Here is a 26,768-nt window from a genome sequence, read left to right on the forward strand (position 1 = left end):
ACTGCTGAGCTTGAGCCAGGAGTTGAAGGAAGCCGGTGTGGAACTCTGACATACCAGCATATTCCAATCAGTGCCCCGTACTTCTAAGGGAACGTTGCAGGCGTTCAGGCAGCTGCCACAAGTGTATAGGGTTTGACTGGATTCCTTAGTGATTTGTGTTCAGTTGCATTTGTACAATTTAATGGGCCATTGAATTGCAGCAACAATGAGAAAAGATCCTGGCTAAAATCTCTCACTAGTTGCTTTGCAATGAGTCACCAAAGCATCTGACTAGTAATCTAATTTCTAAACTTTTTTTTTATTATTCGTTCATGGGATGTGGGCGTCGCTGGCGAGGCCGGCATTTATTGCCCATCCCTAATTTCCCTTGAGAAGGTGGTGGTGAGCCGCCTTCTTGAACCGCTGCAGTCCGTGTGGTGACGGTTCTCCCACAGTGCTGTTAGGAAGAGAGTTCCAGGATTTTGACCCAGCGATGATGAAGGAACGGCGATATATTTCCAAGTCGGGATGGTGTGTGACTTGGAGGGGAACGTGCAGGTGGTGGTGTTGTTCCCATGTGCCTGCTGCTCTTGTCCTTCTAAGTAGTAGAGGTCACGAGTTTGGGAGGTGCTGTTGAAGAAGCCTTGGTGAGTTGCTGCAGTGCATCATGTAGATGGTACACACTGCAGCCACTGTGCGCCGGTGGTGAAGGGAGTGAATGTTTAGGGTGGTGGATGTGGTGCCAATCAAGCGGGCTGCTTTGTCCTGGATGGTATTGAGCTTCTTGAGTGTTGTTGGAGCTGCACTCATCCAAGCAAGTGGAGAGTATTCCATCACAATCCTGACTTGTGCCTTGTAGATGGTGGAAAGGCTTTGGGGAGTCAGGAGGTGAGTCACTCGCCACAGAATACCCAGTCTCTGACCTGCTCTTGTAGCCACGGTATTTATATCGTTGGTCCAGTTAAGTTTCTGATCAGTGGTGACCCCCAGGGTGTTGATGGTGGGGGATTCGGCGATGGTAGTGCCGTTGAATGTCAAGGGGAGGTGGTTAGACTCTCTCTTGTTGGAGATGGTCATTGCCTGGCACTTACCTGGCGCAAATGTTACTTGCCACTTATGAGCCCAAGCCTGGATGTTGTCCAGGTCTTGCTGCATGCGGGCTCGGACTGCTTCATTATTTGAGGGGTTGCGAATGGAACTGAACACTGTGCAATCATCAGCGAACATCCCCATTTCTGACCTTATGATGGAGGGAAGGTCATTGATGAAGCAGCTGAAGATGGTTGGGCCTAGGACTCTGCCTTGAGGAACTCTTGCAGCAATGCCCAGGGGCTGAGATGATTGGCCTCCAACAACCACTACCATCTTCCTTTGTGCTAGGTATGACTCCAGCCACTGGAGAGTTTTCCCCTGATTCCCATTGACTTCAATTTTACTAGGGCTCCTTGATGCCACTCTGTCAAATGCTGCCTTGATGTCAAGGGCAGTCATTCTCACCTCACCTCTGGAATTCAGCTCTTTTGTCCATGTTTGGACCAAGGCTGCAACGAGGTCTGGAGCCGAGTGGTCCTGGCGGAACCCAAACTGAGCATTGGTGAGCAGGTCATTGGTGAGTAAGTGCCGCTTGATAGCACTGTCGACGACACCTTCCATCACTTTGCTGATGATTGAGAGTAGACTGATGGGTCGGTAATTGGCTGGATTGGATTTGTCCTGCTTTTTGTGGACAGGACATACCTGGGCAATTTTCCACATTGTCGGGTAGATGCCAGTGTCGTAGCTGTACTGGAACAGCTTGGCTAGAGGCGCAGCTAGTTCTGGAGCACAAGTTTTCAGCACTACAGCTGGGATGCTGTATCCAGTGCACTCAGCCGTTTCTTGATATCACGTGGAGTGAATCGAATTGGCTGAAGGCTGGCATCTGTGATGGTGAGGATATCGGGAGGAGGCCGAGATGGATCATCCACTTGGCACTTCTGGCTGAAGACGGTTGCAAATGCTTCAGACTTGTCTTTTACACTCACGTGCTGGACTCCGCCATCGTTGAAGATGGGGATGTTTGCAGAGCCTCCTCCTCCCGTTAGTTGTTTAATTGTCCACCACCATTCACGACTGGATGTGGCAGGACTGCAGAGCTTTGATCTGATCCTTTCGTTGTGGAATCGCTTAGCTCTGTCTATAGCATGTTGCTTCCGCAGTTAAGCATGCATGTAGTCCTGAGTTAAAGCTTCACCAGGTTGGCACCTCATTTTTAGGTACGCCTGATGCTGCTCCTCATTGAACCAGGGTTGATCCCCTGGCTTGTTGGTAATGGAAGAGTGAGGAATATGCCGGGCCATGAGGTTACAGATTGTGCTGGAATACAATTCTGCTGCCATCCATGGCCCACAGTGCCTCATGGATGGCCAGTTTTGTGCTGCTAGATCTGTTCTGAATCTATCCCATTTAGCACGGTGATAGTGCCACACAACACGTTGGATGGTGTCCTCAGTGCGAAGACGGGACTTCATCTCCACAAGGACTGTGCGGTGGTCATTCCTATCAATACTGTCATGGACAGATGCATTTGCGACAGGTAGATTGGTGAGGACGAGGTCAAGTAAGTTTTTCCCTCGTGTTGGTTCGCTCACCACCTGCCGCAGGCCCAGTCTGGCAGCTATGTCCTTCAGGACTCGGCCAGCTCGGTCAGTAGTGGTGCTACCGAGCCACTCTTGGTGATGGACATTGAAGTCCCCCACCCAGAGTACATTTTGTGCCCTTGCTACCCTCAGTGCTTCCTCCAAGCGGTGCTCAACATGGAGGAGGACTGATTCATCAGCTGAGGGAGGACGGTAGGTGGTAATCAGCAGGAGGTTTCCTTGCCCATGTTTGACCTGATGCCATGAGATTTCATGGGGTCCAGAGTCAATGTTGAGGACTCCCAGGGCCACTCCCTCCTGACTGTATATCACTGTACTGCCACCTCTGGTGGGTCTGTCCTGCCGGTGGGACAGGACATACCCAGGGATGGTGATGAAAGAGTCTGGTACGTTGACTAGCTATGCTGGTATGAGTGCATGTTGCCTTGTTTAGTATGCACGTAATCTCTATAAATCAGGATCTATGCTAATATTCAGAATGTAGCCACTCAATGCCCAATTAATGCCCTCTTTTCCATACAAAGCAAGCGTACTGTCAAAGTACAAATGTGCCAGTGCCATCAGAGGCACTGAGAATCCTCCACAGGAGTTGGTTTCAAGTTACCACCAGATAACCAGTCGGCATGTGTACTTGATCCGGCAGTCTGGTTGGGCCAGAGTTGATGGGGAACTCTTCGCCTGTCCATCCAGGCGATAGAGAATTGCGCTGCAGTACAAGACTGTGGTGGTGTTTGGCTGGACTTGGAAACAGTGGTTCTTTGAAGATTTTAGCGCTGCAGCTGGTGCTCTGTAAACCGTAGGCGACGACTGTAACCATCCTTCAATTCTGACGATTGAAAGATTTGACCATCTCACAAGCGTCCAAGGCTGTTGAGCAGAGCTCTGTGTATGCGTTTGAATGAGCAGACATAGAGTTCTGCCGTCCCCACTCAACTGCACTCAGTGCTAATCACAAGGAGCGTTAATTCTTAAGGACAGAAATGAAAAAGAATTACACTGGTAGAGTTGCCCTACTGAGAACTAACTGTATAAACATAGCTCCACTCACATATTTACTTCGTCAGAGTTCTACACTCATTGAGTATGACTCCCCGAATGCTTGGGTTGGTGAAGGCAGTGTGTAGCTGAGCTATATAGACTAGCAGGTTCACCAGGCTCTGCTAAATTACCTGATCTCAGCAGGAGCACTTGTTGAGGCTCCGGTAGGTTTCAGTGCACCTGGGCTTGGCCAAAGCTCCCACTCTTGCTCAGTAACTAGTAACCACTACTGAAAGTTGTACAGATGCATACGCATGCGTGTATACGTATCGTGGACGTGGCACCTTCGAGGGGGAGAAAAAAATGTATTGAGTAATAAGTGTGTGCCCTTATTTTCGGAAAGATACTTTGACTGACATCAGAGAAATCTCTTGCTAATAATGAAGCATCTGCACACCTTTGTACCGTATTGTGATACCAGACCATCTGGCTTCTAAATATAATTGTACAAACAAAAGTATGTCAGAGGGGAATTGATTAATTGTATGGCATCCCCCAGTTACGGGGTTTACATGCCACGCACACTACTTCTTGGCTTCATAACCTCTTAGACCCAGCCATCCATTGACCTTCATGTGGAGCTTTGTTCAGTGACACTCTGCTCTGAAGCTCACTAAGTTATGAAGCTAAGACCTTGTTACAAATGATGGCATCCACTGCTTTTTGGATCCCCGCATGTTACACAACTGAAGATGGAAGTGAAAAGATGACTGTATTGAGGGGGTGTGTTATCAAGTACCAGTCCTCGGTGAGGTCTTCTCACCTGTAGTTTGTGGTGGAAATTTTACAACTGAAGCTCTTGTTTTGCTATCTATAAGGCTGAACGTATGCTGTCTCCGACTGCTAGATGCAGTGCGGTTCCAGGTAGATAGTACCCTATTTACACTGAAATGAAAATAGAACAATCTGGAAGCACACAGCAGGTCAGTCAACATCTGTGAAGAGAACAGACAAGTTAATGTTTCCACACACCGATACATAAACTCCTCTGTACTCTTGACAGAGATGCGGACTGACCTGTATGTTTCCAGCATTTTTTTGTCCTTGTTTCAGATTTCCAGCATTTGCAGTATTTAGTTTTTTTACCCTATTTACGCAGCCTGGCTGTCGCTGCAATTGCCCTGTCCAAAAGAGAGCTCGGTGCATGCAGATGTGTCAGACTCTTCCCAGCAGGTTAAATTTCAATACTTAGCTTGAAGAGGTGTGCTTCTTCACTCTCTAAACATTGAAATTAATGTCGGTAGGTGTAAAGAGTGCCCGGGGATGTAGTGGACCCATTCAGCTCTTCAAAACCAAGTTTGATACCACACTGGTGTCAAACTGAAACAATCTGAATCTACCCCCCACACTCTGCTTCTTTCCAAAGTTGGATCGGGCCCTGATTACAGATTTAATGCTCTACAATGATGCTAAAGTTATAGGATAAATCGACACTGTGGGTTAGGTAAGTTTGATTAGTACTTGCAGCATCTACGACCCCATCTTTTTTTTAAAAAAAAGCATGATTTGCTTTTTATATTTTCCTGAATTGTGCTTAATTCCCTCCATAATGGGAGGCAGGCAACTGGGTGTTAGCGCTTTGCTGTGCTGTTTTATAGTTTGCTGCTAGGACATAATTAGGCGTTTAGTCATCCTCAGATTGATTTAATTTTCCTCCTTCCTGTGGGGAAATTATCCTCCTCGGCTAAGTCCATTCTCGAAGACTCTGGGGGATAACAAGTGCAGTTGTGCGTCTTTCTCACTCTGTGTTGGTACTGTGAGTGGCACTGCTGGTTTGCCCCTACCAGTTTCTTTTTTAAGATTGTGTATCTGGGTACCCTACATTATGTGAGCATAAGGAAAGTCAAGGATGCAAGTAGGCCATCTCATACCACCTCCCTCCAGTACCTTCAGCCTTCTAGTCAAGTATCCACTGGCATTTTGAATGCCCATAAAGTCTGTGTGTCTATGTAACCTGATGGGGAGATTATTACAGATATTTATCAACCTTCGTGTGAAGATGTTTTCTGATACCTTACACTGCAGAGTTTAGTCACTTGAATGAGGTCCTCAGCACACATTTAACAAAACATTCATCAATGAGAAAAATTAGGATGTTAGTTATTCATTGGGAAAAACCACTTGATGATGAGCCTTTATTAATTGCAGTCATGTTGTCCAGTTTCATTGCTGAGATGGGTGTCTGGAGTGAAGCTGACAGCCGAGTGTACTAATTCTGGCTACTTTTTCGAACCCAAACTATTGTTCGTTACTCTTGGTTATGTGGTCGGCTTCACTGACAATTGTATTCTCTATTAAGTGGTCTATTAATCTGAATGAGAGATGGATGTGGAGGGGGGCAGACGATCTTGAGCTGTGGACCATGTCCGGTCACTTCTTTGTATCCCTCACCACCTGCATCCTCCTGCCCCCTTCCTTTAGTATATGGGTGCCAGTCTTCAACTTTACATATAAAAAGTCTTGGGCCTAACAACATGTCCAAATGTCATACTTAGTTACAGATACAAAACAATCATAAGAAAGGGAAAATCCGTTAAGAGACCTGGAACCTGAAATTTATAAGCAGTTGCAGCTACCCGCTCATTAACCTCCATAGTTTCTAAGTAGATACAATTACCTAGATTTGTTTATCTGGAGCAGTGGCCTTAAAGGGATGGCCAGGTAGAAGAGAGCATCACAATCACACTCCAGACCCGAGACTATCTGTGAGCAGCGCCACGGGGAATCTGCTAGAACAATAAATAAATTGAGTGACAACACTGCGAAAAATGATTAAAATGTTTTAACAATTTTTTTTTCATTACAGGTCCTTTCACAGATGTTGTCACTACAAACCTGAAACTAAGTAATCCTTCAGATAAAAATGTATGTTTTAAAGTGAAGACTACAGCCCCGCGTAGGTATTGTGTGAGGCCTAACAGCGGAGTTATTGATGCAGGGACTTCAATCAATGTATCAGGTACGACATGCTGCAGTTCTATACTGGGACTTTGGTTGCAGATGCCTAACCTTTCTTGGCCAGTTGCCCTAGGTGTCTTAACTCAGATTCTGCGTGACATGACTCCAGTGCTGATGGGTTAAAAAGATGGAAGAAGGGCCTTGTGTTGAATGTCGGGGGAGGCATGGGGAGAGTGAGGAAAAGAAAAATCATTCCGGTGTTTTTGGTTCAGCCAAGGAGTAATTGGAATGTACTGGTATTAGACAGAGGTCGTGGAACCAGAAGCTAAAGTTTTCCTGATGTGACACCACATAATGTGATCCGCAATGGAACCTTGTTCAGCTCTTGGAGTGTTTGAAGCATGTTGTAAACATTCATCGCATATATATTATGTGCAACTCTACTTTCATGAAACATTTGCAAACAGTGTCTAATTTCTTACTGTTGTATGTTTATAGACACGTAACTCCATTCTTTATTCCAGTACCTTTGTGGGGTTTGATGTGATTTTGGCTACAGTTTGTTTAGGTCAATGTTTTACATAAACCTTTTTTTGGTTTGATACTCTGTTCATAATATAAACTAATTTGTTCAGTTTGACTTCCACAGTGTGCAATGCACGTATATAACTGCGAAAGCAGATGAAACATTGATATATTTTATATCCTGGTGGTTTGCATACTGTTCTTTGTAAGGGCACACACTCTGGGGAACCCCTTTGAAAACTGACACCAGCAAATACTGACGCAATCCAGGGGACCCCCTGCAAATACCGACACACTCCCGGGGACCCCCTGCAAATACCGACACACTCCCGGGGACCCCCTGCAAATACCGACACACTCCCGGGGACCCCCTGCAAATACCGACACACTCCCGGGGACCCCCTGCAAATACCGACACACTCCCGGGGACCCCTGCAAATACCGACACACTCCCGGGGACCCCCTGCAAATACCGACACACTCCCGGGGACCCCCTGCAAATACCGACACACTCCCGGGGACCCCCTGCAAATACCGACACACTCCCGGGGACCCCCTGCAAATACCGACACACTCCCGGGGACCCCCTGCAAATACCGACACACCCCCGGGGACCCCCTGCAAATACCGACACAATCCCGGGGACCCCCTGCAAATACCGACACACTCCCGGGGACCCCCTGCAAATACCGACACACTCCCGGGGACCCCCTGCAAATAACGACACACTCCCGGGGACCCCCTGCAAATAACGACACACTCCCGGGGACCCCCTGCAAATACCGACACACTCCCGGGGACCCCCTGCAAATACCGACACACTCCCGGGGACCCCCTGCAAATACCGACACACTCCCGGGGACCCCCTGCAAATACCGACACACTCCCGGGGGCCCCCTGCAAATACCGACACACTCCCGGGGGCCCCCTGCAAAGACCGACACACTCCCGGGGGCCCCCTGCAAAGACCGACACACTCCCGGGGGCCCCCTGCAAAGACCGACACACTCCCGGGGGCCCCCTGCAAAGACCGACACACTCCCGGGGGCCCCCTGCAAAGACCGACACACTCCCGGGGGCCCCCTGCAAAGACCGACACACTCCCGGGGGCCCCCTGCAAAGACCGACACACTCCCGGGGGCCCCCTGCAAAGACCGACACACTCCCGGGGGCCCCCTGCAAAGACCGACACACTCCCGGGGGCCCCCTGCAAAGACCGACACACTCCTGGGGACCCCCACCAAATGGAAGTTATAACCACTCAAAGGCAAACCATGCCATCACCGCAGAAAATGTTTTTTATATTAGTGCACAGTAACAGGAATAAAGTGCTAGTGAGTCAAAAATCTGTTGACAGTTGGATGGAAGTGTGATGGCTAAAGATTTGGGACCCTGTTTTAAAAAAAAATCTATTGTTGAATCTAACGATGGAGTCTTACGGTATTGGAGACCAGATAATCAGGCTCACAACAGATTATCTTTAAGACTTTATTAACTCCACAGCACAAATACAGATGGAGTACAGTTAGCCGATCCGGAGATCAGAGATAACACATTACGTCTTCAGAGCTTCCTTCTTCCTAGGTCTGTTCTAACGAGCTGCGGCTATCTTAGTTATGTTTATACTTTATTTGTTTATTACATTTGCAACCTGGCCTTGCTCCACTATAACTTGAAGGACATCTGTGCGTTGTTCTGACTATGACTTTGTTACTTCACACGCACACAGATACCGTTTCCTCCTTTTACTTCTTCATGCAAAGATCCTCTATTTACACATCCCTTCTCTGGCCAACTTAACAGCATTTCATTAGCCTGCACTATACTGCATTCAGTAGTATTGCACTGCTTTATGAATCACTTCAATTCAATCCAACCCTATTAAACCGTAAATTTCTTTTTATGGAAGAATGTATTTGCAATATTGAAGCAAGGGTCTAATATTAAAAGTGTACATATGGTAGTGTAGTGGTTGTGATACTCAACCAACAGTCTAGAGGCCGTGCCTTCAGATCAATAATTTTGATTATTTGTGGGCTATTTGTCATAAAAATCCAACTGGTTCACTGACGTCCTTCGGATAAGGGAACCAGCCACCCGTACTTGGTCCACACAGTGTGGTGGACTCTTTGTCCTTTGAAATTACCTTGCAAGCCTCTTAGTTACGGGTCCAGCTGTCTACTGGCTCAGCAGTTTTTGGTTGGAGCCCTTGAATCTGGAGGTGGTGAAGGATGTGGCTGTGGGTCCACTTTTATCTCTTCAGACTCTGTGTCTTTGACCCCCAAATGACTGCAATTCCGTACTCACTTCCCAATATCGGACTAACTACCCCCTGTCACTACTCTGTTATATGCCAGAAGTGAACAGCTTATCCTGCATACACTCAGTTTACCGGTACGGTTTAACTCGGACTGCTGCCCATGTTGCAACAGTTACTGTGCTGCAATAATGTCACTAAGAACTCACTAAAATGTAATGGTCGCTCTGTGAAGTTTTTGTACTATGTTCACTCGGGGTGGTTATAGGTCAGTCATTCTGGTGGAAGTAATTTAATGTAGTGAGTTAAAATGAATCTTACAAAAGGCACATTAAAGCATGTTGGGCAGAGTGGTTGTTATGCTACTGGATCTCCTTTGGTGCTGTTTAGCTGTTGGTCCTGGTCTGTCCCTTTATGACCACTTGTAACTGCTTATAAATTTATATGGTGAGTTATCGATGAGTAAATTCTGTGTTAATTTCAGGCGCCAGGACATAAGAACATAAGAAATAGGAGAAGGAGTAGGCCACATGGCCCCTCGAGCCTGCTCCGCCATTCAATCAGATCATGGCCAATCCTCGACCACAACTCCACTTACCTGCCCGGTCCCCATATCCCTTGATTTCCCTAGAGTCCAGAAATCTGACTATCTCAGCCTTGAATATATTCAAGCATCCACAGCCCTCTGGGGTAGAGAATTCCAAAGATTCGCATCCCTCTGAGTGAAGAAATTCCTCCTCCTCTCAGCCTTAAATGGCCGATCCCTTATTCTGCGACTATGCCCCCTAGTTCTAGACTCTCCAGCCATGAGAAACAACCTCTCAGCACCTACCCTGTCAAGCCCTCTCATAATCTTATATGTTTCAATGAGATCACCTCTCATTCTTCTAAACTCCAGAGAGTATAGGTCCAGTCTACTCAACCTCTCCTCATAGGACAACCCTCTCATCCCAGGAATTAATCTAGTGAACCTTCGCTACACCGCCTCTAAGGCAAGTACATTCTTCCTTAGATAAGGAGACCAAAACTGTACACAATACTCCAGGTGAGGTCTCACCAAAGCCCTGTACAATTGTAGTAAGACTTCCTTACTTTTGTACTCCAACCCCCTTGCAATAAAAGCCACTGTTCCATTTGCTTTCCTAATTGCTTGCTGTACCTGCATACTAACTTTTTGTGTTCCTTGTATGAGGACACCCAAGTCTCTCTGAACACCAACATCTAACAGTTTCTCACCATTTAAAAAAACAGAACATTTTTTATTCTTCCTACCAAAGTGAATAACCTCACATTTCCCCACATTATACTCCATCTGCCACCTTCTTGCTCACTCACTTAACCTGCCTATACCCCTTTACAGACTCTGTGTCCTCAAAGTTTACTTTCCACCTAGCTTTATATCGTCAGCAAACTTGGATATATTACACTCGGTCCCTTCATCTAAGTCGTTAATATAGATTGTAAATAGCTGAGGCCCAAGCACTGATCCTTGTGGCACTCCACTAGTTACAGACTGCCAACCTGTAAATGATTTGTTTATCCCTACTCTCTGTTTTCTGTCTGTTAACCAATCCTCTATCCATGCTAATATGTTACCCCCCAACCCCATGAGCCCTTATCTTGTGTAACAGCCTTTTATGTGGCACCTTATCGAATGCCTTTTGAAAATCCAAGTATACTACATCCACTGGTTCCCCTTTTTTTTAATTCATTCATAGGATGGGGGCGTCGCTGGCGAGGCCGGCATTTATTGCCCATCCCTAATTGCCCTTGAGAAGGTGGTGGTGAGCCACCTTCTTGAACTGCTGCAGTCTGTGTGGTGAAGGTTCTCCCACAGTGCTGTTAGGAAGGGAGTTCCAGGATTTTGACCCAGCAACGATGAAGGAACGGTGATATATTTCCAAGTCGGGATGGTGTGTGACTTGGAGGGGAACGTGCAGGTGGTGTTGTTCCCATATGCCTGCTGCTCTTGTCCTTCTAGGTGGTAGAGGTCACGGGTTTGGGAGGTGCTGTCAAAGGAGCCTTGGCGAGTTGCTGCAGTGCATCATGTGGATGGTGCACACTGCAGCCACAGTGCGCCGGTGGTGAAGGAAGTGAATGTTTAGGGTGAATCTTTATCTACCCTGCTAGTTACATCCTCAAAAAATTCAAATAAATTTGTCAAACACGATTTCCCTTTCATAAAACCATGTTGACTCTGCCTAATCATATTATGATTTTCTAAGTGCCCTGTTACCACTTCCTTAATAATGGATTCCAGCATTTTCCCGACGACTGTTTTCAGGCTAATTGGCCTGTAGTTCCTTGTTTTCTGTGTCCCTCCTTTCTTGAATAGCGGGGTCACATTTGCTACCTTCCAATCCACTGGGACCGTTCTAGAATCTAGGAAATTTTGGAAGATCATAACCAATGCATCCACTATCTCTGCAGCCACCTCTTTTTAAAACCCTTGGATGTATGTCATCAGGTCCAGGGGATTTATCAGCTTTTAGTCCCATTAGTTTCTCAAGTAGTTTTTCTCTACTGATATTTATTACTTTAAGTTCCTCACTCTGAGGCCTGGTCAGAACCCAGGATGCAATGTTTGGTTTGCAACAGAATGTGACGAACGTGTACTAGACACAAGACTGTATTTAAACTTGAGTTTCCCATGGCATTGTTCTTGGCGTGTTTGTTGTTTATAAGGAGAGGAGTGTTGTACCATGTAATGCAAAATGTATTATGGTGAATGCGTTCTTTTAAGCCTATAAAGTCTAATTAATAAACATCGAGTGAGTTGATTCAGCGATTTAATTGCTTTTCAGACTGGAGATCAGAGCACTTTTTTTTTGTGCGGAATGATCATTAAGGAGGCTGGGGACATTGTGGCTCTGGTGATTGTTGTTCCTCTGGTGATTGTTGTTCCTGGAGAGTATTTCTCAACATTCAAAATGACTGCCTTTGTTGCTTAGCACTTTTTTTTAACCCCATGTGTAACCATTTGCAAAGTGGTGTTCAACCTTTGGTTTGTAGGCTGCAGGCAGTGCCCAAGACGTGGCAATTTGGGCCTCAAAATTCAGTCTGATTTGTGATTAGAAATTTGCATGAGACAGTGTGTGGCATTTGAAGAGTGGCTCTAGAAGTACCACTATTTTATAAAGAGGCTGCACATAAAGGGATACAGCTGAATATGCATGACTGCAAAGTTATCACAGTTGCTATAGCAACTTCAGGTCCCTAGCAGGCTGATTTTGTCTCTGTGTTCCTCTGCACTGTAGCACTTGGCGTCTCTTCAGTGACGTCTATTCCTTCCTCCCATCCCGAACAGGCTAGGTAAGACGGGGAGCATGATGGGTTGAAGGGAGTAGCATGTATATACTGTTATTGGGTTGTGGGCGACACAAGCAAGGCTGCATTTGCTGCCCATCCCTGGCTGCCCTGAACAACTCGGGGTTTGCTGGGCTGCTTCAGTGGGCATCATGGGTTAACCACGCAATGTGGGACTGGGCGTCACGTTTAGGCGAGACCTGATAAAGCTGGCAAGTTTCCTTCCCTGTGTTTTTAGCAACAATTTTTTTTCTGGTGCCAGCCCACATATTACACAATTTGCCACAGTGGCATTTGACCCCAGCATCTCAGGGTTGCTAGTCCAGTACCAGACCCACTACGCTACCGTGCCCATAAATCAATCTGTCATGTCAGGAGACTCCAAGCCTTTTGTCTTTGTGGGCCGCTTAGGTGTGTAACGTGGAACTTTGGGGGCCACATATGAAATTTAAATCTGTTTTTACATCAGTTTGCATATATCTCAACATCTGAGTGTTCTGAATTGGCATTTATCCACCAATAATGCAACAGATTTAAGAACAGGCATTTCCAAATTTCCAGATGGAATTCATAAAGGACTGCATGTGGTTCATGTGACAAAGCTAGGACACCACTTTGCTTCTCCACTAGGCTACCTAACCCTACTTATGTATGAACATAACACAGGAGGGAGAAAAGAATAGAAGGATATGCAGATGGGGTGGGAGGAGGCTCGTGTGGAACATAAACATTGGCATAGACCAGTAGGGCCGAATGGCCTGTTTCTGTGCTGTTAATTCTACGAACATGGGAGGTGGGAAGGGAATATTGCTTTGTTGGGCCAATCGTCGACATGAATCTGTAGTGTAGCAATATTGAGATTGTTGCCGAGGAAGCCCAAGGAATGGTGATTTTCTCCAGCTCTGATATCTTGTGGTGTAAAGGTTTCCACATGCCAGCTCTTTGGTGTAATGCACATGGCGATGCTCCTCCAGAACACTTTGTTTACCCTTTGACCTATTTCTCATGTTTTGCATTTGTAGCGATGAAACTCCTTAACTTGAACTTGGAATTAATGTTGTAAAATCACTGCAGTGTTTAGGACTTTCGCTGTACTGGTTTTATATCGTAGTTTTGAGAGTCAGGAGTGAAAATATTCAATTTGCCATGATGTTCACTGTTTCAGTGGGGACTATTTATTTGTGATAAAATAACAGTCGTCTGCCTTCAAGTCATGCCATTTTCTTCCCTTTTCATCCTGGGGTTAGATTCTGCAGGCACTGGATGCCACCTCCTCGAGTGTGACCAGAGTGAGTGGGGACTTCGTAGCCAAGCCTGATCCTGTTCCTTACCCAGCATTCATACACACATTTACCAGCACAGGTTACTGAATAGTGAACAGGAACTATGTGTGATTTTCCTTCCTCTTCCTGCCTTCCCGCTCTCCCCTCCTCCATCTCTCCGCTTCCCCCCCTCTCTCCCCCCCAACACTGAAATTTTGATACAATAGGAAGCCATTTAGCCTATCATGCTGGCAATTGCTATTTCATACAATTTAATGGTGGTCTAGACTCAGAATTATCCAGCACAGAAGGAGGCCATTCTGTCCATCATGCTCTCTGAAAGAGCTAACAATTAGTCCCACACTCCTGCTCTTTTCTCATAGCCCTGCAAATATTTCCTATTTAAGTACATATCCAATTCACTTATGCCACCCTTTCAGGCAATGCATTCCAGATCATCATAACTCGCTGAGTAAATTTCTCTTTATCTGCCCTCTGGCTTTTTTGCCAATTATCTTAAGTCTGTGTCCTCTGGTTACCGACCCTCCTACCAATGGAAACAGTTTCTCCCTATCAAAACCCCACATAATTTTGAACATCTCTATTAAATCTTCTCTTAAACTTCTTTGCTGTAAGAACAATCCCAACTTCTCTGCATAATCAAAGTCCCTCATCCCTGCTACTATTCTGGTAAATCTCCTCTGCACCCTTTCCAAGACCTTGATATCTTTCCTAAAGTGTAGTGCCCAGAATTAGAGACAATACTGAGGTCAAATTGGTGATTTATGAAGGTTTACCTTGTCTACTTTTCATTATTAATATATTTGGAGGGCCTTGTTTCAGTATAACACTTTTTTCAGGGGACAGGGGTGAGAAAAGTTGGATTGGTTGGAGCATAGATGTTTCCCTGCTGTACAGGTGTTTCAGCTGCAGCCCGATACTGCTGAGCACCTTCAATCTGCAGACTTGCCTCGCAAACCAACAATGAAACTCCGATTGACCTCAGTCCAGGTTTACTTACAGGAATTGGGCTCGTGGCCTTAAAGGGTCATGCTCCTTGAACACAATTGCACTTTGACATTAGAATAAATTATTATACGTTAAATGGTAACCCCCTCTCCCACCATCACTATAAAATGATATATCATCAGAGATCATGAGCATTGCCATAGAAAGTCCACTTTTTTTTATTAAAGAAAGTTGCAGTGTGACAAAGTTGATGTATATTTGTCTAAATTTTGTTTTCTGCCCCGTTAAACTTACATCATTGTACGTCGGCAGTTTAACAGCCAGCTAAAGCCAGTCTTGTCCTAAGCCTATCCTGATCCAATGTTGTGAAGTTTTTTGTTAGTCTCCCTGGTAACCGGCTTCATTTTCAAATACACATTGACTTTGTGATTGGTTCAGTTTGTACTTGACTGACTGTTCCTTTTTGAATTTGAATATAAAACCATAAAGTCCCAGTGACACTTTGATGGGCTATAAAGAGAGGAATTGGCAGTTGGAAAATCCCATCAGAGGGACAGTATTGAAATCTTAGAAACAGAGAGTCAGTTTGAAAATCTCAAAAGAAATGGTTTGATATTCCTGAAAGGCAGGAGAAACTGCTTGTTTATTATTTGTATTTTAAACTTTCTGATGTGTTGTTGCCCTACTTTTGAAGACTGAAGTGAGATTGGAAGCATAAAATAATCCAGGAGCTAAGGGCAATTACGGGCCGGTGTTGCTATTTGTTTACCTCGGCACATTACTGACTGCTTACTTGGATTTCACAACAAGGACAGACATACTTGAAGATTTGGGGATTGCCCAAAGAGTGATCTAAGATACAGGAGCCAAAATAATCTAGGATAAAAAGATCACAAAGGACACCAATGTAACATGCACCATCAATCTTTGTCCAACCTGATACTTGGTTTATTACAGCAATCTAGAGACAGGGAAATGGAGACCGGGTGTAAGCAGGTCATGTAACCAAGACCTGGCTGTGTAGCTTTTATATTTCTCATATTGCATTTGTAGAGTAGGACTATTTAAAATTTGTGGTCTGCCCATTCAATTTACAGTTTAAAAAGAAATCCAGTATCTTCAATTTCTCCCCTTGGAGAACAGTGTGAGTAATGGAAGGGTTCGCAGGCCGCGATGTGAACGCTCATTCCATGGCCGTGACCATCTGACAGGCCGCGATGTGAACGCTCATTCCATGGCCGTAACCATCTGACAGGCCGCGATGTGAACGCTCATTCCATGGCCGTAACCATCTGACAGGCCGCGATGTGAACGTTCATTCCATGGCCGTGACCATCTGACAGGCCGCGATGTGAACGCTCATTCCATGGCCGTGACCATCTGACAGGCCGCGATGTGAACGCTCATTCCATGGCCGTAACCATCTGACAGGCCGTGATGTGAACGCTCATTCCATGGCCGTGACCATCTGACAGGCCGCGATGTGAACGCTCATTCCATGGCCGTAACCATCTGACAGGCCGCGATGTGAACGCTCATTCCATGGCCGTAACCATCTGACAGGCCGCGATGTGAACGCTCATTCCATGGCCGTGACCATCTGACAGGCCGCGATGTGAACGCTCATTCCATGGCCGTGACCATCTGACAGGCCGTGATGTGAACGCTCATTCCATGGCCGTGACCATCTGACAGGCCGTGATGTGAACGCTCATTCCATGGCCGTAACCATCTGACAGGCCGCGATGTGAACGCTCATTCCATGGCCGTGACCATCTGACAGGCCGCGATGTGAACGCTCATTCCATGGCCGTGACCATCTGACAGGCCGCGATGTGAACGTTCCTTCCATGGCCGTGACCATCTGACAGGCCGCGATGTGAACGCTCATTCCATGGCCGTGACCATCTGACAGGCCGCGATGTGAACGCTCATTCCATGGCCGTGACCATCTGACAGGCCGCGATGTGAACGTTCCTTCCATGGCCGTGACCATCTGACAGGCCGCGATGTGAACGCTCATTCCATGGCCGTAACCATCTGACAGGCCGCGATGTGAACGCTCATTCCATGGCCGTAACCATCTGACAGGCCGCGATGTGAACGCTCATTCCATGGCCGTGACCATCTGACAGGCCGCGATGTGAACGCTCATTCCATGGCCGTGACCATCTGACAGGCCGCGATGTGAACGCTCATTCCATGGCCGTGACCATCTGACAGGCCGCGATGTGAACGCTCATTCCATGGCCGTGACCATCTGACAGGCCGTGATGTGAACGCTCATTCCATGGCCGTGACCATCTGACAGGCCGCGATGTGAACGCTCATTCCATGGCCGTGACCATCTGACAGGCCGCGATGTGAACGCTCATTCCATGGCCGTGACCATCTGACAGGCCGCGATGTGAACGCTCATTCCATGGCCGTGACCATCTGACAGGCCGCGATGTGAACGCTCATTCCATGGCCGTGACCATCTGACAGGCCGCGATGTGAACGCTCATTCCATGGCCGTAACCATCTGACAGGCCGCGATGTGAACGCTCATTCCATGGCCGTGACCATCTGACAGGCCGCGATGTGAACGCTCCTTCCATGGCCGTAACCATTTTTATACCAGCTGATGGGGTGGTTACTCCTATACAACGGGAGCGTTTTATGGGCTCCCACAACGATTGGTACCCATATCCACCGGTCACTGGATGTCAACCAGAGCCTGAGCTCTGGTCTCCACTCGCCGGGACTGTCTGGAGCTCTGGTGGCCCGCCCTCCCCCCCACTCATTGGATGAGTTGTGGGAGCCCATAAAACCCTCCCATCATATAGGACTAACCTCCCTATTAGCTGGTATAGAGATGGTTACGGCCATGGAAGGAGCGTTCACTTCACAGCCTGTGAACCCTTCCACTGCTCACACTGTTAGAAGTGTGAAGATATGGAAACAAAAACTTGAAGTCCCAGCCCTTGACAGCTTTTGAGTGTCCCTGAGTGGAAAATGTGTGTCCAAAGAAACCATATTGAGCTGCAGCACAATGAGATGAAGTAATGGCCACAGGCCCATCACTGATGGTGGCGGGAGTGAATCGATGATGAATTAAGAGCAGCGCAAGTATTGCACAAATATTTCTGCCGTACTGCAGAAAGCATTTTGATAAGTGTCATTCCTAATTGTTGGATAAATTCCTACATGGCCCTGTACTGCAGGGGTGTCCAAACTGTGGGCCATGGGTGACCCCCGAGCCTACCAATCCAGCCCACGATGCCCAGGCAACTCTTGTCATCTTCACACTTGTTTCTTATTCATTGCTTTGTCCCATTTGAATCTTACGGGCTGGAGGTTTGGAAAGGGCTGTTCCTAACGATGCAGCATTGGGGCGGATAAATCCTCAATCAGTATACCAAGATCTCGCTATTGGCAAATTAACGGAAACGTGGATTTAAACTCCTTCTGCAGCCCTGAGACTACATGATACGCATCTGTGAGTGTCTCAAAGACAAACAAACTTGGGGGCTCCTGTTGTAGTGCAGTTTTTTTGTTAAAATCTGAGCTGGAATTTGTTCCCTTTGAGTGACACGTTGGGATACTGAACCCTGCAGAGAAACCGCCCTGTGTTGTGAATCCCCACTTTACCTCACAGAGGGTAGAGTGGCTTAAATACTTCCACTATTGCGTCCCCCTTGCATCTGGTCACTCCTGCAATAGGAACAGGCCCTGATTATTTAAAGGGGCTTTCAAGAAGTGAATATCTGTGGCATGTTTCTCAAACCATGTTAACTGTGCGACTTCAACAATCTGCAAGACATCTGGATTTGCACAGAAACCACAGACCGCCTCCAGACGGCTCCAATAGATGGAAAAACAATGCTGTTCAGCTCCTTTTCCATTTTTCCCCACCTATTTCCTTTTGATTGCTTTTCTTTTTTTTTCCCTTCTCTGCTTTTCCATTCAGTCTCTCTATCCCATCGTGCCCCTTCCAACCTGGTGCCTGCCTGTCTGAGCTGGGCCCTCAGCACTGAAGCTGCTCCTTGTTCGTCCTTCTGAATCTGCCCTTGATTCCTGCGTGTAGCAGTCTCTGCCTCCCAAAGATTGGCTGTTCTGCCAAACGAGAGGAGAACGTGTCCAACAACCTCATCACAATTATTTACATTTCTGAACAGTGACATATTGTTAGTTGTACGTTTGCCATTGTACAGTTTTTAACTTTTGAATATCTCACCTCTCATAAGCTTCTATGAAGTTATTTTTTTTTAAATTGCAGTTACATTTTTGGAAGAACCTCCTTGCGTATAAAACTAGACTTTTAAATTATTAGAGTTGAAAATATGGAGCCATCTTATACGCAAGTTGTGATGGGGGGATGGTTCTGTAACGCCCTCTCAGCAGCACACTTACCAGGCATCTCACCTATTCTAGACTCGTCCAGTGTCGCTCACCAGGCTCACCCTCCTCCCAGGCCTCTGTTGGTCTCCTCTTTCTCAGGCCCTTGGTCTGCCCCTCTCCTCTCTCAGTATGCGGCTGGCCCTTCCTTTCTCTCCCTGTCCCCTCTCTTAATCTACTGGTCTCCTGCTCCCCTCTTACATGATCCTGCTCTCCCGCTCCCTTTTCTCAGGCTCACAGTTTCCTGCTCCCTGTTGATATATGTTGTTGGCAGTGTGTGGAACAGTCGATGCACATTAAAATCACATTTCCTGCTCATTTGGGCACCACCAATTTGCTGAAGAACTCTGCTCTTGTGTCCCATTCTGGAAATGAAGTTAATATGTCTGCATTTCCTCATGAATACAGCATTTTGACATTTGGTTGTTATGGGAGTTCAGTAGTACAATGTTTTTTTCAACATTGTTTAAGGAAGTATCTCTATAACCCCTCCCACCAGTGCTGTGGAGACTGCCCCCTCTCCATAAATATCCCTAGTGCTGTGGAGTCTGCCCCCTCTCTATAAATATCCCCAGTGCTGGATACCCCATGTGCTGTGGAGACTGCCCCCTCTCTATAAATATCCCTAGTGCTATGGAGTCTGCCCCCTCTCTATAAATGCCCCCAGTGCTGTGCAGACTGCCCCCTCTCTTATAAATACGCCTAGTGCTGTGGAGTCTGCCCCTCTCTATAAATGCCCCCAGTGCTGTGGAGTCTGCCCCCTCTCTATAAATGCCCCCAGTGCTGTGGAGACTGCCCCCTCTCTATAAATATCCCCAGTGCTGTGGAGACTGCCCCCTCTCTATAAATGCCCCCAGTGCTGTGGAGACTGCCCCCTCTCTATAAATACCCTTAGTGCTGTGGAGACTGCCCCCTCTCTATAAATGCCCCCAGTGCTGTGGAGTCTGCCCCATTTTTGTTGTAGGATGGGCTCCACGCTACCAGAGCAACAGACAAACATGTACATATGGAGGTTTGTTCGTTTACAATTGTTTCTAAGTTGAACCGTTCTCAGTGAGCGGGTAAGAAACTGCAACGCAGGCCTGCAGAGTAGGCCAAATCGCTTGGTCGGCTGGCAGCTTGGAAAGGTTGGCTACCTGCTGTTCTGGACGACACGTTTATATTGCTGCCCTGGCCGGTGCAGGTGAAAACCATCCCTTTAGGTAGTTGGTGTCTTCACAGGCAGCAGTGCCACCTCATTTACCTTACAGTGCGGCTTCTTGTTAACACGGAGCTAAATGTCATCCAAGGTCAGCTTGCTGTACTTTATTTTGTGTAAATGTAATTCTGTGAATTGGATTAGTGAGAGTGGGCTGCTGCGTCGATAGTGTGTTAGCTAGTTCTGTTCCTTTCCCTCCTGAGTGTGTGATGCATTGAACCTTTTGTGCAGGGAGGCCTTTGACTTGAGAATCCAGTCGCGGTGTCCTGTCAATCACAAGATGAAATTGCCTGTGGAATGTTCATTTCAGTAATGCTGTGTTTCAGGACCTGGATCTAATCAAAACAAAGCAATAGGAAGATGACTGAGAAAAGTTAGCATGTTTATAGCAGCCATACTTTGAATTCCTGAAACCGAACAACCCTAGCATGCATTCCCATTTGGCACACTGCAAACTGAATGATCTAGTTTCACAGTGACACTAAGTGTCGCCACCTCTGGGATAGATTTCATGGTGAAGCTAATTCGGAACTCTCTGACTAATCCTGCCACTCCAAGCCAGTGGGCGTTTTGTTTGTGTGCTTGAGTCACGATGCCTATGTGTTCGGTTGTTTTTACGCTGCCTAGAGAGAGTGAACTCCTATATCACTTTCCCTCTTTTTACCTTTACAGTCAGGCGCTGGTTGCCCTGTGGAGTGCAGAGACTCAGTTACTCTACCCATAGGAGCACGGGACCAGTTCCCTAATCCAAAGGCAAACCCGATGCATGTTTGTATGGACCATCGGTCTCTAACGTTCCTAGGGGGCAGTGCATCTGATGGAAGGAGACCCGCACCTTCCCATCGGCTGCACTGCAGAAATTTAATTTTTGGTGAAAGCTCCATAGAAACCGGGAGTGGGAGGCTCTGCACAGAGGAGCTGTAATGTAAAAGGGCCAATGCCACCAAAATGGAACTCGCTAGTGCTGTCCTCTGAGCAAACTCACTCTTCTGCTTGACCCAAATACAATTTGTGAGAGCGAATAGAAAGCTGGGCTCAGCAACACAGTTTGGAAACGGATTGGATGCAAGGACAAGTACTGATCAAGATCGTGTGAGTAGGCAATCCCTTTGCTTATAGCTTTGTCCGATTCAAAGATGTCAGTTTGGGATTGGAAGATGTTCGTCCCCTCCTCCAGTTGAATGCAGGAAAACCCAGCTGCTACTAGCTTTCCCATCGATGAGGAAAGCCATTGAGTGTGGCTCAGTGGTAGCACTCTCACCTCTGAGTCAAAAGGTTGTGGGTTCAAGCTCCACTTGCGTGCACTCCAGTGCGACACTGAGGGAAAGCTGCATTTTCAGATGTGTGGATTTTCAATTGCGACGCTAAATTGAGGCCCCATCTGATGGTTCAGGTGGATATAAAAGAAGCCATGGCACTATTCGAAGAAGTGTATCGATCTTCTCCCAATTTCCCTGCATTCCTCCCTCAACCAACATCAAAACAGATCAAATGACTAATCATCTCACTTCAGAAGTATTTCATTGGCTGTGAAGTGCTTTGGGAAGTTCTGAGGATGAAAAAGACACTATCAAATTTTTTTCATTCATTAGGCCTAGCAACCATCCAGAGAGAACCTTCAATGCCCCAATAGAGTATCCAAGTATTTCCTGTAATTCCAGGGTCTTTGCCTCCTATAGCCTACCCTGAAGTCCATTCCACGTGTTTGTGTGAAACAGCTTTCTGATATCAGTCCTAATTTGTCTTTTACCAGTTTCATCTTGCAACCCTTCATCTTCCTGTCACAGTTTGATTTGATGTAATATTATTTCTCTTACTAATGAAGTAAGAAAGAAAGAACTTGCATTTATATTGCGACTTTCACAACCTCAAGACGTCCAAAATCGTTTTACAGCCAATGAAGTACTTTTGAAGTGTTGTAATGTAGGAAACGCAGCAGCCAATTTGTGCACAGCAAAGTGATAATGACCAGATAAGTGATGTTGGTTGAACGATAAATATTGGCCAGGACACCAAGGCGAACTAACCTGCTCTTCGAATAATGCCACGGGACCTTTTAAGTCCACCCGAGAGGGTACGGAGAGATGGCACCTGCGACAATGCGGCACTCCCTCAGTACTGCACTGGAGTGTCAGCCTGGATCATGTGCTCAAATCTCTGGAGTGGGTCTTGAACCCACAACCTTATGACTCAGAAGCGGGAATGCTACCACTGAGCCAAAGTTGACAACTAAGCTGGTTTAAATGCCAAAGAGCACTGTTTATTGGTGGCACTTTACTACAGTCATTCCAGTGATGCAGCCAGGTGTGGAGAAAATTGCTTTTTAAAATTTCTATTTGAGAGGAAGCTGTCTAGCTAGATTTAGGGGCTTTTACACTACACACTGAGACTCAGAATATCCTGTAAATGTGGTCTACTGGAGCTGTTTGCAATGTACTCTACTGTACTTTCAAAGGCTGTTCTGCATCCTGTTTTGATCTTTGATCTATTTTTATAGCTGATCCAATGATTAGTAAAGCTGCATCATATGTTTGAAGGTAGACAATAGCCTTCCTTGTATTGAAAGGGGAGGGAAGAATGAACAGATACATGGTGGGTTTGTCATTCAAACTCGATTAGTCAACTCAGTACCAGTGTGAGTGAAGGAAGGGCTGGTATTCACGGCTAATTGTTTCCAGCACTGGAAGACATCTCGAACAGAGCCAGCTCTCAGCCTTTCTCTCCACTGCACAATCAGTGGCCTACTGTCTACAGGCACTGCCTGGTGTGGTATTGAGCCACATAAACTACAGGTTCGATTTCCACGTAGTACTAAATTGGCTTTTATCAGCCAGGACAGCAGTCGGGGGTGCTGCTGTTGGCACCAGTGTCCCAGTACTGGACTAGGGAGGGGAAAGCACTGCCAGGGTCCCTGTTCCTGTTTGCTGTCCAGTAGCTTCTGCTGGAAGGCTTGTGCATGCATGAATGTCAGGTGAGGACAGTATCTGGCTCGATTGTAATGTCCTTCACTGGCGATAACCCTGCCAGCACTCTTTGCCTAGGAGTGCACATGAAGGACAGCCACTTGGGTGAGGTACCAGAGGCCAACCAGTGCCCGTAGAACTGCACCCCAGCAAAAGTCAGCACCTTCAGGAGAGGAAGAAAAAATTGACTGGAAAACATGCGTGCAGGGCCCAAGACTGCAGGAAATACTCAGTGTTTGTGCTGAGATAGATGAATCTACAATGGATATTTATTTCTGCTTTATTTATACCCACGCCTTGTACTGCAGGAAAAGTTTGTATATTTGACACTTATAATCTGTAAAGTTCCAGCACAGAATTATTATCGGTCACAAAGAAAGGCTTGAGTGTGTGCGAACTTCAGCTGATTTGGTGAAAGAGGATTATAGTGCTGCACCAAGTATGGTCTTTGTTTTATGAATGAGTAGATCTCACTAGACTAGCTTCCCCATCTCTGCCTTTGATACCCTCATTCCCACCAAGTCACTCAACGTCTCTCACTTCTGTTCCCCTTGGTACAGTTCCCACCATCACTCCCTCAAGTCCAAGGGGCACCATCTCTAGCACATCTGGTGTATGACTGGTTGTCATTCACTGCCAGATCTGGCTTGGTCATGTTGAACACTGCTGTGCTTCCATCTCCTTAACCAAATCCTCCTCCTCCAGGAGGGTAAGGACAAGCCACAGCACACCCTCTTTCCAACCATCTTTCCTTTCCCTCGCCCTTCTGCTCCAACATCAAGTGCAATGAACTTGTGGCTTTCTTCATCTCTGAGATTGAGGTTATTTGGTTAGATGCCACTGGTGGTACCTCCTCCTCATCTTCCAACTCCTGCTGATCACAACCCAGTTCCTCATTCTCCCGAAGCCCAATCACATTGCACCTTCTCTCCCATCTTCCCCTTCTCCCCACATTAAGCTTATCTCTCCCATAAGGCCCTCTCCTGCTCGATTCCCTCTACATCCAATTCCGAACCACTCAGCTACTTTTCCTGGCTTCTGTGCTTGCCGACAGTGTTAATAGCTCCCCTTGCTCAGTTGCTGTTCCCCTCCCTTTCAAAGCAGCTGTCATCACCCCTCTGCTCAGAAAAATCCATGTTTGACTCCAACTGCTGCCCCATCTCTATCCTCCGCTTCTCCTCAACGTCCTTGAATGTCACCTCCCACTCCATTTCGATCTCCCACAACTCCCCGATCAAATCCTTTCAGGCCAGTTTCTTCCCTCTTCACAATACTGAGACTGGTCAAAGTCACAGATAACAATCTCCGTGATTGCGACCACGGTACATTATCCCTCATTGTTCTTCCTGACTCATCCACTGCATTCAACGAGGTTGATCATACAATCCTCCTTCACTGCCTCTCCTCCACTGTCATGCTTCATCAAAGTGCCCTTGCCTGGTTCAACTCCTACATCTCCCAGCATAGGCAATGCATTTACAGCAATGCTTTTTCTTTCTGGTCCCACAAAGTTACTTTGAGAGTTCCTCAAGGATCTATCCTTGTTCTCCTTTACATACATCCCTTGGTGATGTAATCTGCAGCCATATGGTCAACTTCCATATGCATCCTGACATCACTTAGCTCTATGTGACTCCATAAACACCTCTGCTGTTGGACATAGTCATGGATGAGCCAAATTTTCTTCCAATTGAACATTGGAAAGATCGAAGACGTGCTTTTTGGCTGCCAACATGAGCTCTGTACTTCCAATTCCATATCCTGTCTATCATGAAGATGGTTTTTCTAAATCTGCAACATCGCCTACATTTGGCTACATCTCAACCCCATTGCAGCCAAAATCCTTATGTATGCGTTCATCATCTTTCGGGTCTATTTCCCCAATGCTCTCCTTGCTGTCCTCACCCACTTGTACGTGACCCTATTCTGCACTAGCTGTCTCGATATTAATTGAATTTAAAATCCTTGTCCTCATATTCAACTCGCTCCGTGGCCTCACCCCACCCTACCTCTGCAACCTCCTCCACCCTCACATCCCCTCCCACACCCTTTGGTTCTCCAATTCTGTCCTACTCTTTCCTCCCTTTGCCTCTCTGTTGGTGGCTGAACCTAGTCTCTGAAATTCCCTTCCGAAATCCCTCCACTCTACTCTCTCCCTAAATCTCTCTGCCTTACTCTCTCGAACGCTCTCCCTAAATCCATTTCCACTTCGAAAAGTCTCATCTCTTGGACGAAGCTTCAGTCACCCCTTTCCCCAACTCTTCCTCAATGATTGTGTCTTGGTCCTTTTTCCTATTCTGTAAAGCATATTGAAATGTTTTGCCATGTTAAAGATGTAAATGCAAATTGTTGTAGTATTGCATGTATATGCAATGACTGTGCAGCACAACACATAAAATATGAAGGAACTATAAGTACTTAATGAGAAGCTAAGCGTTTCTTCATTTTCCCAGCTACTTTTCTCCACCACCTGTGCTGCTGGTGTACAGTTCACAGATCCTGGCAGCCCTTGGTACCTCTCCTAAGTGTCCCTTCTTCATGTGTAATGCCATTCATTGAGTGTCAAGAGGCAACTTGGACATGGGGAGAGAGCGGAGCCCAGGTGAATCCTGTCCTCACCCTGTGTCTGTACCGTGCACTTTGCATGGGGTCATGATACCGGTTAGGAGAGGGAATGTTGGCCGGGTTTTGGCAGCCATTTTGTGCGCAGCAAGATCTCAACTGGTAAAAATGTTTTGATCTGTTTTTGGTAATATTGATTTGAGGGAGGAGTGTTGGTCAGGGCACTGGGAGAATCCCCTGCCCCTCTTGGGTGCCATGGGATCTTTAATGTCTAATTTTTTTTTATTCGTTCATGGGATGTGGGCGTCGCTGGCAAGGCCGGCATTTATTGCCCATCCCTAATTGCCCTTGAGAAGGTGGTGGTGAGCCGCCTTCTTGAACCGCTGAAGTCCGTGTGGTGAAGGTTCTCCCACAGTGCTGTTAGGAAGGGAGTTCCAGGATTTTGACCCAGCGACGATGAAGGAACGGCGATATATTTCCAAGTCGGGGTGGTGTGTGACTTGGAGGGGAATGTGCAGGTGGTGTTGTTCCCATGTACCTGTTGCTCTTGTCCTTTTAGGTGGTAGAGGTCGCGGGTTTGGGAGGTGCTGTCGAAGAAGCCTTCGTGAGTTGCAGCAGTGCATCCTGTGGATGGTACACACTGCAGCCACTGTGCGCCGGTGGAGAAGGGAGTGAATGTTTAGGGTAGTGGATGGGGTGCCAATCAAGCGGGCTGCTTTGTCCTGGATGGTGTCAAGCTTCTTGAGTGTTGTTGGAGCTGCACTCATCCAGGCAAGTGGAGCGTATTCCATC

The 26,768-nt window shown here is 46.7% G+C and overlaps 1 protein-coding gene across 2 annotated transcripts in view; it reads left to right on the forward strand.

Moving 5' to 3' along the window:
* vapb (VAMP (vesicle-associated membrane protein)-associated protein B and C) overlaps positions 1 to 26,768 on the forward strand; it is a 109,018-nt gene that overhangs the window by 41,093 nt on the left and 41,157 nt on the right. For both annotated transcript variants that reach the window (XM_068000699.1, XM_068000700.1), the window contains exon 2: positions 6,463 to 6,615. In XM_068000699.1, coding sequence (XP_067856800.1) covers positions 6,463 to 6,615 — 153 coding nt within the window. The remainder of the gene's footprint in view (positions 1 to 6,462; positions 6,616 to 26,768) is intronic.

Source organism: Heptranchias perlo, chromosome 19 (assembly GCF_035084215.1).
Source record: "Heptranchias perlo isolate sHepPer1 chromosome 19, sHepPer1.hap1, whole genome shotgun sequence".
NCBI classification, from domain to species: domain Eukaryota; kingdom Metazoa; phylum Chordata; class Chondrichthyes; order Hexanchiformes; family Hexanchidae; genus Heptranchias; species Heptranchias perlo.